Source organism: Lampetra fluviatilis, chromosome 54 (assembly GCF_964198595.1).
Source record: "Lampetra fluviatilis chromosome 54, kcLamFluv1.1, whole genome shotgun sequence".
Classification (NCBI taxonomy): domain Eukaryota; kingdom Metazoa; phylum Chordata; class Hyperoartia; order Petromyzontiformes; family Petromyzontidae; genus Lampetra; species Lampetra fluviatilis.
In genome coordinates, this window is record NC_136328.1 from 3,874,575 (window position 1) to 3,892,587 (window position 18,013).

The 18,013-nt window shown below is 45.9% G+C and overlaps 1 protein-coding gene across 1 annotated transcript in view; it reads left to right on the forward strand.

Annotated features, from left to right (window-relative positions):
* Positions 1-18,013, forward strand: part of TONSL (tonsoku like, DNA repair protein) — an 82,587-nt gene that overhangs the window by 13,681 nt on the left and 50,893 nt on the right. The window contains exons 7-16 of the mRNA XM_078879590.1: positions 284-398; positions 1,242-1,387; positions 1,863-2,015; positions 3,604-3,729; positions 4,871-5,084; positions 6,627-6,688; positions 8,855-8,944; positions 10,031-10,103; positions 11,465-11,628; positions 17,515-17,635. Of these exons, the coding sequence (XP_078735716.1) occupies positions 284-398; positions 1,242-1,387; positions 1,863-2,015; positions 3,604-3,729; positions 4,871-5,084; positions 6,627-6,688; positions 8,855-8,944; positions 10,031-10,103; positions 11,465-11,628; positions 17,515-17,635 (1,264 nt within the window). The remainder of the gene's footprint in view (positions 1-283; positions 399-1,241; positions 1,388-1,862; positions 2,016-3,603; positions 3,730-4,870; positions 5,085-6,626; positions 6,689-8,854; positions 8,945-10,030; positions 10,104-11,464; positions 11,629-17,514; positions 17,636-18,013) is intronic.

The window sequence follows — 18,013 nt, forward strand, 5'->3', positions numbered from 1 at the left end:
CCTGTGTGTCAGTGAAATGGCCTGCAGAAGCAGATAGTGCTGAACTGCTTCTGAGAGCCCGTCAAGGGACGACAACAAACTACGCACATAAAGTAGTTGTACTGTGTTCACATTAGCCATTGTTTCCCTTGTATGGCAGATCATGTTGCATCTGGGAGACTTCATGGCAACAAGCAAATAGTGCTAAACTGCTTCTGAGAGCCCGTCAAGGGACGACAACAAACTACGCACATAAAGCAGTTGTACTGTGTTCACACTAGCCGTTGTTTCCCTTGTTTGACAGATCATGTTGCATCTGGGAGACTTCGTGGCGGCCAAGCGCTCGCTACGGAAGGCCTACAAGCTGGGCCCGATGCAGTCTCCCGATTACACCAAGCTGGTGCAGAATCTCAAAACCGGTGAGGATATTTGAGAGTTTAAATTTCGGTAGGCAGTGTTTTTTACCCAACACGATCATCCTGATATATGTTTAATGCACTTTATGATAGGTAGTCTTGATTTGCCCGTTATAGATGCTTGAGAGTGGCATCTCTTTTCCCCAGGTGGGGTCCTGACAAGATGGCAGCGAGAAAGTGTTGTAGATGTAATGAGGGAGAGGAGGTTGTGATGGATGGGATGTGTGTAGCATAGTAGGAGGGCAGTTTACCAAAACAGGCATGGGAGTGGCACCCAGAGACTGTTGACTAACACAAAGACCAATATCCGGGTGTTGGTTAACCTTATATAGAAAGAAAGTGATGATAAGGTGTGGCGGCATCACTGGCATTGGCCATGATGACCTCTTGACCTTGATGACATAATTTTAATACTGGACTTTGTAACGAATCCTGGTGTGTAAGAATACTACAACATACGAAGTGTGCAGCTTGCTTGCAATCAGGGGCACATTTCACACAACCGTTTAGCGCGGTGCGCTGTGTGCGGTGCGATGGAAAGTTCAACATACATTCAACAATGTACAGTGCAAAAGAAGTACGGTGCGAAAGAAATTCAACATACATAGTTTTGTGTATGTATGTTGAACTTCTTTCGCACCATACATAATACTATGTATGTATGTTGAACTTCTTTTGCACCGTACTTCTTTCGCACCGTACATTGTTGTATCGATGTTGAACTTCTTTCGCACTGTACGTAGCCAACCGTGCTAATCGCAGGAGCGGGGGAAAGGACAATGAACTTGAACACAAAAGGCATTTCCCAAGAAAACATTTTCATTGTTGCGTGCTGGCCGTGTGAAGCGATAAAGGGGAACCACCTTGAGGAGGGCTTGTCGGAGCTGCCGGAGAGTGACCTGTTGGGCAACATGCAGCTGTGTGAACAACTGGGCGACCTCTACAGCAAGATCCCCAACTACCCCAAAGCCCTCGCGTGCTACACCAATCAGGTAATGCGTTTGCGGCCAATGTTGGGGTTCGTAAATAGTTTTTTTAAACTTACCTACTTAGTAAGATCGTGTAGGTATAATGTCAGTTAGCGCTCAAACCCAAATAACCTCTTAGCACCTACTGAAGGACCTGGATCAGGACGTCTATTCATTGAGGTCTGAGCTGATGCTGGTTTCAACAGTATGCAAGTTAAACATTCCATGTGTAAGAAAATGTTAACAGGGTCAAGATTGTAATAGTTACTGAAAAAACCTTAAATTACATGCAGCATTAAGCCATTAGAGCAATGTATATCAGTATATATCAGACTTTATTTATTCTGGAGGAATCCAATGAGTTTTAAAGCTCTTTTTTCACAAATGTCCAGTTGGGGCAGGTCAGAACGTTACAACAACAAACAATACGAAAAGTGAGGTCTAGGCCGGCGGGCAGGGTCACTGGTTGGGGTCTAACTTTTGTGGAACTGTGTTGCAGCTGGAGTTCGCGGAGAGATTGGAGAAGCCCGCATGTGAGCGAGCTGTCATCCACGTGTCCTTGGCGACGACTTACGTCGACTTGAAGGAGTTCTCCCAGGCCGAGCACCACTTCCTGCAAGAGCTGCAGCTGCGAAGTGGCAACGCCCAGGAGGTACGGCGTCGTTTTAAGAGCGATTGCACGTGCCAATATCGCCCTCAAAAAAGTTGGCACCAGTGGAACGGGAACGGTACAGGGGGGGCATAGAACGATAGGAATGAGAGAAGACGCCCGTCACGACCTCGGTGGCTAACGCCGACTGAGCAAAGTAAAGTGCAACCGTGCGCAACGAATCGCACGAGAAATTTAAGTGGTAAATAAATCTTAAAGTACACCTCGGTCGGTTATTGGCATCGCTCTGTGATGTGCTGTTGGGCTGTACACTGCGCAGTATTATTCTGCAAGATGTCCGATGCGCTTGCTCCACTTGCTGTGGGAGTTTCTTCAATGAGCTACATTGAGCGGCTGATGTTCTCTCACCGTGTATTGGAGGGAGAATGTGAGCTGCTTATTTCACATGCTACAAAGTATCAAAGAGCTGTACAGAACGACCGTAAAAACCTACACTGACTGCAAAAACTTAGTAATAATTCACATTGGCATTTGCAAAACCAGACAAAATTATATCAGTATTTTTGTAAAACAATTAATTACAAACCCCACGGCTAATACAATGCGTCACCTGTTCATTCATATTATGTGTATTTGCCGAGTATAAGGTGGTCATTTTTGCCAGCCAGATTTATAAACTTTGAACGGAGCCAATAGCTATGTGAACATTGCACGGTTGGTGGATTTCATACCAAGATCAAGGGATCAATGCCATTTTCACACCACATATCGCCATCAATGTGCTGTCAGAAATTGCAGCAGGTTCACAGATCAATCACCTCCGTAAGACTGCTCTCGCAATTATCGCACCGTCCGGCTTATTCCCGGTCTCTGACCACTGGGTGTCACTGCGGTGCCTGTTTCAGGAACTTTCCCATTCTAAACACGAGCCCCAGCTTGTCACTGAAACCTCGTGATTATGTATACGCTTTGCTTTCAGCCAAAAGTCTAAGCATCATCTGCATGCACCTCTGCTCAGAGGCCAGAAGCTCCTTTTCTAGTTGCTTTATGAATGTCCAACTCTCAGACCCATACACCAATACAAACTTCAGTTCTAGCTCAAACACCCATATTGAATGCATGGGGAGACTTGTATTTGACTTGTATGCCAATGCACTCTGAAGCCTAATGCAGTGCATAATAGACGAAGACAATGTGTTGTGCAAGACGGGACATACAAATATATTACGAATGAGACAAAATAATTGATTATTTTATTGAATCGTGACAACAAATCTTGACAGTTTATAAAATCGCCGGTGTTCGTTTGGTGTGTGGTGAATTGTTACATGTCTACCAAGTAAGGCATCATCCACAGCAGGGAAACCATGTCGATGAAATTACCAGCATATGTCAAGTCAGGTTTATTTGTTTAACCAGGTGAGAACGCAACAGACCAGGATAGTCTCATTTATGATATTGACCTTGGTCAGAATTTCAGTCCTTGAGGATGTTATCAAACAAGACTCGGCAGTACAGTTGATCATCGATTATCCGGCGCCACGCGATTATCCGGCTTCCAACATTATCAGGCTTCCAACATTATCTGTCCGTGTAAAATGAAAAGAGCCATCTTTGTCTCTCTGCTCAGGAGTGTGAGACCTGGCTGAACATCGCCAATGTCCGGGAGGAGATGGGTCGGTCGTTTGCCGACGTGGCTGCATGCTACCACTGTGCCTTGAATTCGGCCAAAAAGGATGGCCTACTCAAGCTGCAGGTACAGTTCTATCGCGCGCCCCACTCGTGAGCTTCCTCATTCTAAAAAAGCACCAACATCACGTGGGAAAATTTTATATCACAACGACAGTGGTTAACCATGTTAATTGTATCCCCGATAAACTATCGTTGAAATTTTCGTTAGTCGAATGTAGGAAATACACGTTAAAGGCTTAATTTTGTTCCAAGACGATTCGAAGTTGACCTTGATCACCCGAGAAACATAGTTTAGAATATTTTAAATGTAAAATTTATAAATAAACGTTATAATAACATATTCAATAATTAATATTAATTGAAACATGGATAAATTATGCATAAATATAGCATAAAAATGCGCGTAAATAGAGGCTAAAATAAACATTTTTACCTTCGGCTAAGAAGATGGATGGCTTAAGGGGTTGATGGCGGAGTTGGGGTTGGAGAAAATTGTTCTCAAAACGCTCATAAAAGGGCGTCGCTGATTGGCCGATGTCTGCTGAATCCACTTAGGAGCGCTCCGATTGGCCGATATTAGCGGCCGCGTGATAATGTAAACATATCGTTAAGCGAAAATGTGTAGTTAATAGAGACATGGGACCCTACAGGAGGCGGATCGTTAATCTAAATATCGTTAATCGATGGCATCATAAACCGAGGGACCCCACTGTATCTCGTTAAATGCTATTGTATCGACTGTCACCACCACAATCGTAACCACCTCATCATCACCAGCACTACCGTTATAATCACTGCTGGATCCAGTATCCTCGGCATCTCCATTGTGTGTTGCCCTGAAGCCTCCGTGTGCCCTCCTCGAGGAGTGCCTACGTTCTATTAGCACGGTTGGCTACGTACGGTGTGAAAGAAGTTCAACATACATAAAAATTCTTTGTAACTTTGTACCGCACTGACACGGGAAGCCAGGCGAGCCGCGTAAGGGATTGCGTGGGTTCCGTTCGGGTTCTAGCAAGCCCAGGATTCCTCCAGCATAATTAAATATTCATGTTCAGACTAAGGAGGCACTGCGAATGCGTGCGTGCGTGGCTGCAAGAAAAGCTCAACTGCGGTCCGGTGCGAGAGTTACGATGCGTCGAACGACGAGGGCGAGCGAGTCATTACGCGCGCAGCACATCGTGATGCGACGTCCGTGCTGTCGGCAGGTGAAGGTGTTGAAGCTGCTGCTGGCGGCACAAGAGAAGTTTGGCAGCGACGAGAGCGGAGCAGCAGGAGCAGCGGCAGCAGCCGAGCTGCGCCAGCTGAGGGAAGGGCACAGCGATGGCGTGGCGTCGGAAAGCGACGCCGACAGCGACTCGGCGGATGAGGCCGAAAACTCGGAGCCGATTGCCGAGAGCGACGTGGACCTCTCCGAGTCAGGTGCGTGCTGCAGACGCGCGCGCACACGCGATCCAGAGTCTGAGACCAGGAAAGGCACCGGGTAGAGATGATTTCCCAAGCGAAATGCTGAGGGAGGTTGGCGTTTGTGCACAAATTGCCCTACATGACATCATAACAACAGTTTGGACCACTGGACGGGTTCCGCAGGATTGGAAGGATGCCCTGGTAGTCCCTCTTTTTAAGACTGTAACAACTACAGGGGCATCTCACTCCTCGGTGTGCCGGAAAAGGTCCTGGCAAGGATTATTCAACATCGCCTTGCCAGGCATGCTGAGGAGAGACTTGTGGAGCCCCAATGCGGTTTCAGGAAAGGGCAGTCCTGCACAGATGCCATATTTTCTGTCCGTCTGCTACAGCAGAGGTGTAGGGAAATCCAACAAGACCTACATCTCTGCTTTATTGACCTGGTCAAGGCCTATGATACCATCAGTACGCCTGGGCTCTGGGTTGTTCTTCGTGCTTTCGGAGTCCCTGACCCTCTGCTCACGATCATTAAGGACCTTCATGATGGTAAGCGGGCCCGGGTAAAACTACGTGGCCAGGAGTCGGAGCCATTCCCTGTTCACCTTGGGGTGCGACAGGGATGTCCTCTGGCTCCCACATTATTTAACATCTATTTTGACCACGAAGTTCGTGAAGCCTTCAATAGCTGTACCGGAGGAATTTCCATCTGGTACAGATACAATGGGAGGCTGATCGATGCCCAGGTGTGGTCAAGAGATGGCTTCCTTTTGCTCAACCATGTTATGTATGCCGATGATCTGGTAATTATTGCTCACTCAGAGGAGTTGGAGGCGCTGCTGCTGAACCTGGAGCTTGCTACTAAGATGTGGGGCCTTACCATCAGCCCCACCAAAACTAAGCACCTGCCTGGGTATTTTGTACCATCGGACACTTCACCCCCACAACTCCCAATTTGTGATAGGGCAGTTGTGGAGAGAGTGGAGAGTTTCCCATACCTGGGCAGTGTGTTCATGACTGGCTCCGGTTTGACAGCAGAGGTCTCGCTGTGAATCAGTCGAGCGGCATTATCTTTTCATCGGTTGCGTAACACTGTGGAGAAGCTACCTGGTTTGTCGCTCCGCACGAAGCTTCAGGTCTTCTCGGCCACAGTTAAATCCTGGATTGGGGCAAATAATTATAATCACTCCCGGGTTCATAAACTTAACAGGACTTTGTGAGGATTTCAACAGTGGTTATCCTATTGATCAGAGTCTGCCACCTACCATAGAAAAGTGAAATTTCCACCGCTGGCTCTGGGCTTTAAACAATATTCAAATTGTAAATGTTGTGGATTTACTCTCCAACACACCGGTGGGCTGAAGTAGTAACTAATTGGCGCGTTGTTTACGTGACGAACCTTACTGGCTGTGTCGGGTTGTGGTGGGTTATGACACATTTATACTTACGCAATCTAATCCAAAAAAACCTTGATTATGAATAGATGTGTGCACCACCGCCTCTGTACTCATTTGAGCAGGAAAACTCGCTTTGACTTTCTTTATCCACCTTCCTTTGCAGAAGAAGAAGAGGACTTGGAGGGATATGATAAGGTGGTATCTGGCAAGCGCAAATCTGCCCAGGTCAGTTACACCTACGGTCCTTAATTCGTCGGTAATTTAGTGATTCTGGGTTTGTTGTATGCATGTATGTTGAACTTATTTTGCAGCGTACGTAACCTGCCGTGCTAATTCGTGATGGTTTATCCACAACTTTGTGGGTAACAGCGTTCGTTTACTATGTTATTTGTGTCATCCGTAAATAAAAACGTGCGACGAGAAATGTACATACAACATGAGCGTAAGTTATTTTACTGTTGGTTTCCCAGTGATTTTAACCAGCAATCCTAACAGCTTAAACTTATATCAGAATCACAATATTTATTTATACTGGAGGAATCCGATGAGCTATAAAGATCTTTGTTTGACTGATGTTCAGTATTTCACAGATGTATTAAGTTAGTCGAAATACGGAGGAGTTAACAAACTGTAAGAACTTTTCACACAAACTACTTGAAACTTAACCCCTTCTCCCTCAAACCCTCATCAGAATTTTATTTATCCTGGAGGAATCCGATGGGCTATGAATCTCTTTTTCACACATTTCCAGTATGGGGTGGGTCAGGCAAGTTACAACAACCAACAAAACAACAAAAAAACCAAAAGGAGTACATCATTGTAATGCTGTTATAGGGGTACGTAACATTCGGTTCTGGTCACGTTGAACAGGTGACACAGGAGTCAACACGATGCTTTGTTCAGCGAAGTGAGAACACTGTGACACCCTTTGGTTTGAATCAGCGGAGCACACGGCATGATTTATCCTGGTCCTCAAGTGGAGCAGGTCCGAGTCATCAATTACTGCACAAAGGCCTTATGTTTGGATATAAACAATTCGGCAAATTATCCAGGTCTGAGAATAAAGAAACCCCGTTCAATTCTTATTCAACTGCGATGTGATGGACACTTATGTGCATATGTATGTTGAACTTTTTTCACACCGTGCGTAGCCAATCGTGCTAATCGGAGGTGCGGAGGAAGGGCAACAAAACTAAACACAAAAGCAGTTCTAAAGAATGAGTTTTCGATCTAGATTTAAAAGTACACAGCTCCAGTGGCTTCCGAATAAATTGGAAGGAAGAGCGTTTCAGATGGCTGCAGAAGCGCATCTGAAAGTGCGCGATGTGGTGGCCGTCTTTGTTCGATGGCTGAGCCAAAAGCCGCTGCTGCTGTGCACGGATAACCGGAGTTCGCCCGATGATGGTTTATGCCCTTGATGAGATCAGTAAGGTACAGGGACTCCTCTACTTACGAACGAGTTAGGTTTCAGAGGTTTGTTCGTAAGTCGATTTCCTCTTACGTCCAACTTTACTCCTGTCGATTCCAAACATGTTCTACGGCATGTACACTAAACACGGGGAATGGCTTTAAAATGTGTATAATCTCCTGTAGATTCCACTGGGTCTTTCTGCAGGTGTAGATGCCACCACCGCCATCTATTGCGCGGCGGTTGAACTTACGCCTCTCGGTCCGAACAGGCAACTGGACATACGGACAGGTTTGTTCGTATCTCTTAAAGTTCGTAAGTCGAATGTTCGTAAGTAGAGGAGTCCCTGAATTGTTGTTCATTTGTTGGCTGGCACTTTGTGTTTGCGATGACTATCTTTGTCGTCTATAGAGCAGGGCACCTGGTGGGGAAGTGGTCCTCTGATGTGGTCATTTGAAATGGCCATTCAAAGTATGTTATTTGATATTGTCTCGTGCGGGCCATTCTCCAACACAAAGTGCTCGAGACATGACACAATGATGGTGCAATTGGATTAAAATTGTGAAGAAAAATAAATCGATAGCAGTTCACTCGCCGCGTCTGTGTGCGTGTGTGTATGTCTGGAGGAGTGGGGAGCGCTAGTGTAGCGGTTAGCGCGCTGTGCTACGAACCCGGAGACCCGAGTTCGATTCCCGCTCATGGTCAACACCAGTGACGATTATCTGAACTGGTCCTGGGCGTCCCCTAGGTCGACTCAGCCTCAAAACGAGTACCTGGTACGGTGTGTAAACATCGCGACTGGAGAGACAAAGGCGGCCGGGCATGGTGCTGACCACCCACCCTCTCGCGTGCCATGTCAGCCTTCATAAGCCCCATTTACTAACCAACAGCTCTTGCGCTTCCAGTTTGTTGAGGCTATACTGGGGATCCTTGTCTTTTGTATGTACATGTGTCTGTTCTTGTCTGTGTGTGTGCGCGCACAGTGGAATAAACGCAACGAGAAAGGGGAGACAGCACTTCATCGAGCCTGTATTGAGGGTAACCTCAGGCTTGTCAAAATCCTCATTGAGAAGGTGGGAGTCTATGAGATATGTGTGTGTGTGTGTTGAAGTTCTTTTTTCGCACCGTTCCTGGCCAGACGTCCTAATCGGAGGTTCGGGGGAAGGACGACAAACTAAACACAATAAGCAGTTATAAAGAAATGAGTTTTACGGTAAATCTATAACATATTTATGAATATATTTGTATATTTTAATGACACATTTCCACATGCCCAACGCTCAAGAATGGAATTGGCCAAACGTACAAATGCAGCAGCATTTTCTGGATAAATGATTGTAATTTCTATAATTTAAGAACTTTGGTGATTAAAGAAACGTAATGTGTTTTTTCTCTTGGGACTGTTTTTGTGAACTTAAGTCGTGAACTTAAGTCGTAGGCATTTACAGTTGACACGATAATATCATGCTCATCTTTCAATAATGCAATGATATAAACGTTATAATCTTTGTTTACCCATGAAATCCTCACGATGTTGCACGGTTCTTTAGAAGGGTGCTGGTTGGGAAAATTGTTCAATTCTGTTTTGCTGATTTTGGTGTTTGGAGGGAAACCGAAGATTTTGGAGAACTCGCGTACAAGGGAAGAACTCTCAAATGTTCTATAGATCGCGGTTAGAAACCTACTTTTTGTACTGCCTGCAGACACCTCACTGCCCTCGCAGGTAGCTTGCATCCTCCTAGCATGATCCACCAACTCCACCTCCAACTCACTGCCTGACAGATGTGTCACTACACGTGGGAAGTAAGAAAACAAGTAAATGTATACGTTTAAGAAAATAACTGATTACCTTTTTGTTCATACGTTTCATATGTTTATTTTAAATTGCGTGAGATTTTTTTTTACTTAGCGACAGGTATGTGTGTGAGCACTACAAACCCGGCGACCCGAGTTCGATTCCCGCTCGCAGCCAACACCAGTGTCGACTCAGCCTCAAACGATGTGTAAACATCGCCACTGCGGAGACAAAGGTGGCGGGCGTGGTGTTGGCCACCCCCACCCCCCTTGTGTGCCGTGCCGGCCTTCATAGGTGCTACTCGCTAACAGCACTTGTCCCAAACAGTCTGTTAATGCTACACGGGGAATCTTTGTCTTTGCAGGGTCACCCTCCAAACCCCAGAGACTACTGTGGTTGGCTGCCTCTTCACGAAGCGTGCAACCACAACCACCAAGGTGGGTGTCGGGAACCAGAAACTCGTAAGGTGGGCCGGCTGCCTCAGAGGCCAGAGACGACCGAGCCGGCACCGTTGAAAACCTGGTTTCGAATCGGCGTGGCCACACATGATCGAACTGGGTTCTCAAGTGTAGCGGAATTGATCCAGACTCGTCACCCAGTGGCTGCAATTCTAAATATATTTTCAGATCTACTTTTGCTGGAATATCTGTGAAAAAAAGCTGCATAGCTCATCAGGTTTCTCCAGGATAAGTAAAGATCCTGATTCTGATACTTGACAATGCATCTTGGAACAGTGTGTAATACGAAAGTTACGTCTCTTCTGACACACAGCTCTTGAGGTTTTGTGAATGGATTCTTCAACTCATAGCATAATGTCATTAGCACGATTAGGATTCATATGGAATGAGTAAATATAAACATAATCAAAAACTTGCTGAAACAGTTCCGATATCACTCGCCACTGATATTAGCCGTGGCCGAGAATCGAACATACGTCGCTGTGTTCACAGCGCTAACCATCGTGCCACCACTCTGCCACCCCTCTGACATTCTGTCATAACGAAGTGGTACAATTCGAAATTAGTGTTGTAATGTATGTGAATGATTCACGTCATTTGTAACTAGTTTGGAGAGTGGTGATGCAGGGGTTAGCGCACTGGGCCATAAGTTGGCATCCTCAATATGACGAAGTATAGTCACACAACCCCCCTTGACCGATGCGAAGCGGGGAAGGCTTCATCCAGCAGTGGATTAACAAAGGGCCGCAAGTATTGACTTTATTTTTATTTTCTTATTCGGTGAGATATAGCTAACAATGTGTGAGTTAATCTGCCCTGGTAGCCAAGAGTGGCGTCCCTGACAACACGCACTCCGAAGAGGAATGCTTTATGCTTAGGGTAACTTATAATGAAGCCATCAGAGTAGGTGGAGGGAGAAATGTTCGTCTCAGAAGTGTTGTGAAGAGGCTCTTACCAGATGGCCAAACAGCTCGGCACATGCCTGTTGGTGTGTATGTTTGTGTATGCCTGTTCTGGGGAGCGGTAACGTAGCGGTTAGCGCACTTCGCTACGAACCCGGCAATCCGAGTTGGATTCCCACTCACGGCCAACACATTAACGATTATCTGAACTGGTCCCGGGTCTCCCCTAGCTCGACTTGGTCTCAAATTAGTACCTGGTGTGTAAACATCGCCACGACAAAGGCGACCGGGTGTGGTGCTGGCCACCCACCCCCTCGTGTGCCGTGCCGGCCTTCATAGGTGCTCGCTAACAGCACTTCCACCTTAGTCTGTTAGGCTAAATGGGGAGGTATTTGTATTTCTTTACTTTGTCTGTGTTTACGCTCCTTTCTCTTGCAGACATAGTGGAGTATCTGCTTGATCATGGGGCACTGATCAGTGATCCCGGAGGGCCCAAATGCGACGGCATCACGCCACTGCACGACGCCATCGTAGCCGGAAACTTCGGCATCGCAAAGCTGCTCGTGCAGCGCGGCGCCTCCGTCACCGTCAAGAACAAAGCGGTAGGGGAGGAGGACGGTGCACACAGTGGCTACGAGGGCTCGTGGTGACTGTGCTTGTGTATGTGCGTGTGTATGTTGAAGTATGGAGGGAGGCTCGTGAAGGAAGCTACTGGTCATTTGGAGGCAGTCGCCCTCCAGCAACAACGGAGGGCAGAGAAGCGATGCTTAACAACGAGCGGAGCGCCGGGTGGCTAAAATGCGGCAGGTTGGCACAGTAGGGGGGGCACGGCTGGTGCATCTCCGGTCATCTCGGTCAATCAACCCATGGCACCTGGGTCTGCCCCGTGAACTCCTGCCAGGGAGCCTTCGACACTTGGCCTCAAAGTGCACCTGGCCTGGCACAGGCGCCGTGGTGATGTCACCGCCACTTAGTGGCGAATGACTGGTGTTGGTGTTGTTGTTGAACTTCTTCCGTACCATACGTAGCCAACCGTGCCAATCGGAGTGCTGCACACGCTGCAGGGCTGGAGCAGTAGTGCAGAAGGCCTTGCACAATCGCATAAGCCGAGATTTGTCATAACTCCGATTCCATAAAGGAGTTATGACAATGAAGCATCGAAAAGTTTACGTAGTAGAGAACTTTTACGGTTGGTCAGGACCGCTATGACGTTGATCGTCAAAGATGAACCTCCAGATTGTTGCCTATATCATATCTGGCAGTTCACCAGCACTGGTTCAAGCAAGCGTCACACTGCTGATGAGACAGTGTATGTCGAAACCATAAACGGTTTGCTTGTGTTGAATCATTTTTGCTGAAATGATGCACTCCCAGAAGGCCTTGTGGTTGATGGGAAGTATACATTTTATTTATTAATAAGTAGTCCAGCTGGAGCCGCGTGAATTGGTCATGTAGATTTAATGCGCCCACTCATTGATTGCGTGTCAGACTACTTGGCACACCAGCAGTGGTTTGTTCACGCACACAATGGGTACACGATGCCCCTCCATTGTCTCAAAATCACGTATTCTGCCGTCAACAAGTAATACAATTGGAAATCTAGTGTCTTGTTGCGTCGGTGAGTAGTTGTGAACAGGGTACCCATGTTGGCATAAATCGATGGAACAAAAATGCTGGTACCATTCCAAAAAGTGGAAAGGACTGATTGTTCCACCTTTGGAAATGTCTTTGCAGTGCAATGCAATAAGTGAATGAGGGAGCAACAGAACCAAACCGGATGACTGCAACTTCATTTTCATGGAAATGGCATTGAAATTCTTTTGAAAATTCTCTGCTGGTACCATCAGGAATCTCAAAGTCACAGCTCGTGTTGTATCCATTTTTGACTTTTGTGTTCTAACAAAGCACAATATATTTTTTTTCCCGTGACACAAGAGTGTTCAATGCTTGTTACCAAGCAATGTACCTTTCCTTCCCCCCCCCCCACGTATTGAAGCTGATAGGTATTATCACAAAGTTTAGTCTATACAATACAGGGTGTTTTAAAATATGGACCCAATTTCAAAGCAGTATATTTCACGATGACAACATGTTACAATTACTCTTTGGTTCTTTCGGTAAGTCACGTATAAAGATAAAATTATAAATTAAATAATAGCATACTACGGCGTTTCGATTGCAACACAAGCAATCATCATCAGGTATAAAAGAAATAGCAACAAAAATCTAACCAGAAAACTATAGACAGACATATAAGCAGACAGATATCACAAAGATACACAGAGAGAGAACACGCATTGGCACAAAGAGAGAGAACATCTCTGTGACGAGGCCTTAAATAGAGAGAGGGGGCGGGGGCGGAGAGAGGGAGGGATCAGAGAAAAAAATAGCATGTCAATGAGTAGGACGACGCGTGGTACGGTACGCAAGCTTGAAAATTAGGAGAACGCGATAGAGACACAATAAATTAAATAACCTAGCAAAATATCGAAATGTAATGTAATGCAACACAGAGAGTCGGTCAACACACAATTAACGCATAGCCTGGTTGATTACGTATTTCAAAGATTGCTAAGTTAGAATTTAAGTATGAAAATTCCAAAGAGAGGACACAGGCAGAGAGAGAAAACAAAAAACCCAGAGAGAGAGAAAAAGATAAACTTAAAACTTCCCCGTAGAAGTGGTTCAGTCTTAATTGTGTTGCAATCGAAACGTCGTAGTATGCTATTATTTAATTTATTATTTTATCTTTATACGTGACTTTACCGAAAGAACCAAAGAGTAATTCCTGCAGTCACGAAAGCTCCAAATTAAGATGTTACAATTACACAAAAAGTTTCAAACGGTTTAATGAGTTATCAAGTTTTACTAACCATTTTATAAATGCTCTATGTGCCCTCCACCTGCTGTACGGACAACATCGAGACGATAGTTGAATTCGTCCCAAACGCCTCTCAAAGTGTCTTCTTCCACTGAAGTCACCGCTGCCGTGATTCTGTTTTTGAGGTCATCCAGATTAGTCGCTAATGGTGGCACAAAAACACGGTCTTTGACGTATCCCCACAAGAAAAAGTCGCAGGGAGTGATATCTGGAGATCTTGCGGGCCAAGAGTGTAGCGCCAAGTCTTCTGGTCCCGTGCGACCTCTCCAACGTTGAGGCAGTGTGTCTTGCGAATAACTGAGGCTATGGGCTGTTTGTGCGCTGGGAGAGGCATCTAGCGGTAATCATTTGAAACTCTATTCCCCGCCCTTTCAAGTGGTAAGAGTTTCATTCATGGGCGGTTCGTGGTTGCAGAGATATAGCGATTTAAAATCGGGTCCATATTTTTAAAACACCCCATTTTTTAAATTAAACCACTGCACTACGAACTTGCCGACCTAGGTTCGATTTCAGACCATGGCTGACATCAGTGGCGTGTGGTATCTAAACCGTTACTAGGGTTCCCCATCACCAACATGCACTGACCAGCGTGGTGAAGTATGGTCACACAACTACCACGACCCATACAGCATGGAGAGCAGGCATTCAAATTGCAATGGGATGTCAAAACGCTTTAAAAACAAAATGTAATTATTTTTGTTTTTTTCGGTAAATTCATACCTGATGATGATTGCTTGTGTTGCAATCGAAACGTCGTGAGAATTTTATTGTTTTATATATTTTTTATTTTATTGTTTCCCTTCTATGTGCCTTTACCGAAATAACCAAGAACATGAATCCCTTCAGTCACGAAAGCTTTAAATCAAAATGTAATGATTTGTTAATAATTTAATTGTATACGTTGGCTTTCATGGCTAAAAATACGATTCATTATTCGTTAAATCTTGATTAGAAGCTTTCATGACTGCAGGAATCCATACTCTTTGGTTCTTTCGGTTAAAGTCACGTAGTTAGAAATAAATTAAAATAAAACAAATCACGACGTTTCGATTGCAACACAAGCAATCATCATCAGGTGGGAAAACCACAGCAAGAATTTTTTTTGGCTTTTGGGTTAAGATTGTGCAGTTATTATGCCGATTTTCAGCGGAACAGGAAGCTCATTCACACGAGCGCTGAGCTGCTGTGAACGTTTTTTCTTACGTTTCAACATTCTTCTAGGTTCCTGAAAAACCAAATGAATTGGCACATTTGCCCATGATGTGACAACTTGATTTGATTGGCTCTGTCGGGTGCCAGAGAAGAAAGTTAAAAAAAAATGTTTTACCGACACGACAATCTAAACCAAAAGTAACATATTATGAATGTTGTTAGTAATTTGTTTTTGCTGCATGACGATGATAGAGAGAGAGAGAGGGCTCAGGGTGGCCTGATTTTTGCAGGAATGGATCTATGTGCTTTGTGCTTGCAGCATGCTCATGTGGTTTGATGTTAATGTGGATTGATGTCTCGCTTTGAAGCCTTAGCACATGGTGTGCATGTTTAATCAGAATATCAGAGTGCTGGACTCCACGAGTTCGACATTTGTCATTTTAAATCTGTGGAGCTATGCTGGAGTCGCTGCATGTCACAAAAGTGGAACCAGAAATGTTTGTGTTCACTCTAGATTCGACGATGTTTGTGTTCACTCTGATGATACGATTCGATGTTTGGGTTTGTGGAGATTTAGTTTGCACCGTCAGCAGCACGGTCGCCAGCTCTATCAATGTTCCCCAGCCCGCTTAGTGTGCTTCACTGGCATCAGCACAGTGTCCATTGCGTTAAGTAGCTCATTCTGAGATTCACTGCACATTTTGCGTCTAGATTATGGTGCGAGTACAGGGTGTCCAGGTGTGGAAGCGTTGTGGTCCGGCTCGTAACCAGAGTTCGCAATCGGGTACCCGATACCCGTACCCTACCCGATACCCGGCTACCCGTACCCGGCCGGGTACGGGTACCCATTTGCGACCCTGGTGCGGCCGGGTACGGGTACGGATAGGCCGTGAGTCACTGGTGAGTAACTGTATGTCACTCATTTCGGGTAGGGTACGGGTACCCATTTGCGACCCTGGTGCGGCCGGGTACGGGTAAGGAATCAAAACCCGTTTGCGACCTCTCCTCGTAACCCTCACTTACGGCTCAGAATCGTCGTCACCAGTGCCATACAAAAGAAGACCCCCCCCCCCCACCACCAGTCAGGCTGTAGGTGGCACTGTTGTCAAATCCATCTGAAAGGATGTGGTCAACCAGTTTTCTGAGCTGCTGCTTTCATGCCTCTTGACTCGTTTTGGGAAACACCATGGCTCCAGTGTGTTTAGAGGATGTTTTTAAACGCTTGCTTACAGAGAAAGCAAAGCGTCACCAAGTCTCAAGACTTATTTTTGGCATGAAGGTCCTGCCAAATTTTCGCAGTAGGGGGCAATAATTGTGACGCGTCATTCTGATTTGAGCGATTTGCGGGTAAAGTTTTCGCTTCAGGATGTTTAGCCAGTACTAGGTACATTGTGTTTGTTTTGTTGTATAGCTATGGGAGGGAAGATGAGAACTGGTAGACCCGAGTCCTCGGCATGGGTGGAGGAATTAATAACGAGTGAAGTTCACGGTTATTGATGGTGAAGTATCTGTGCGTTGGGTAGCCAAAATGTCTATTGCCTTGAGGGTGTATAGACGCGACTAAATGTATTACTGAATGTCTTTGCATGAATTGATTTTTAACGTGCCGCGCAATTCAAACTGCGTTAAGATTGTCCCGTAATGACCTGTGTGACAAGTGAGGTTTATAGAGCTGTATGGCTCAGTGGGCCTTACCTGGTAATATAAAATAAAAAATAGTTTATCTTTGTATTAAATCTGCCGGCTGACATTGTTGGCAGTGGTCCTGACGTGACTTCAAAACCAGGTCAAGGGGGTCGGCTCAGCCCAGTGATGTCCAGTCTGATGCCCCTCACAGGAATCTGCCTACAGCCTCCTAGTGGATATGAGCACCGCTTTCCATGCTTGTTGGTGTTCATTAAGAGTCGCAATTCGATTTAACGTTACGATGAGCGCAGCAACCTCTCGTGGCTGGAGGGTTCACCTGTTGAACTCCCGTTGTATATCCATCACGCTGTGTGTGTGTATATATGTTGAAAGACGTCGATTGTTACGCAATTCCGTGGATGTATCGTGAGCTTAAGAAGTGATATTGCCATGAAAAAGATATTGATGTTAATCAATGAATCGATATCACACCCCTCCATCAAATTACTAAATGTTGAAAATTAAGGTAAAGTTCTGTGGACGTCGACACAGGAAAACTAAAAACACCAAAAACCTCAACAAATTCGTCAGTAATACTGTGGCCTTGAAAGGTATAACAGGGATATAACGGACAAAGTTTTAGGCAGAGACCCTGCTTCGTCGCACGTAAGTCAATCAATGTTTTGATTTTATTTTACCATGGCACAACACATTACCTTGGGGGCACACTGTTGATAACGACGAGTCTGTGGCTTGCAAGCTCTCGTTCTGGCGAGACCCTTTTGTCAAACGAACGAACCTCCCCCCCCCCCCCCCCCGTAACCTCCAGGGCGGCACGCCGTTGGATTCCCTGCGCGAGTGGTGCAAGGAGTACGGACGACACTTGGATCGGGAGACCCGCGACACCTGCCGGGACATGGACCGCTTGCTGACCGACGCGGCCAGGAGAGGTGTGTGTGTGCACGCATCCCGTTCACCCTTGAACCGCACCTCCGATTAACGCGGTTGGCTTCGTACGGTGCGAAAGAAGTTCGACATGCATACATACGAACCACAATACCTTGCTGATCTCGTCAAGGAGCACAAACCATCACGTGGAACTCCGGTCATCCTCGCTAGCAGCAGCGGCTTTTGACTTGTCATCGAACAAAGAAGGTCACCGCATCGAGCGCTTTCAGATGCGATTCTGCGGCCACCTGGAATGCCCTTCCTTCCGATATGAAATCACTGGAGCTATGCACTTTAAAATCTAGATTGAAAACTCATATCGTCAGAATTGCTTTTTGTGTTTAGTTTGTTGTCCTTACCTGCACCTCCGATTAGCACGG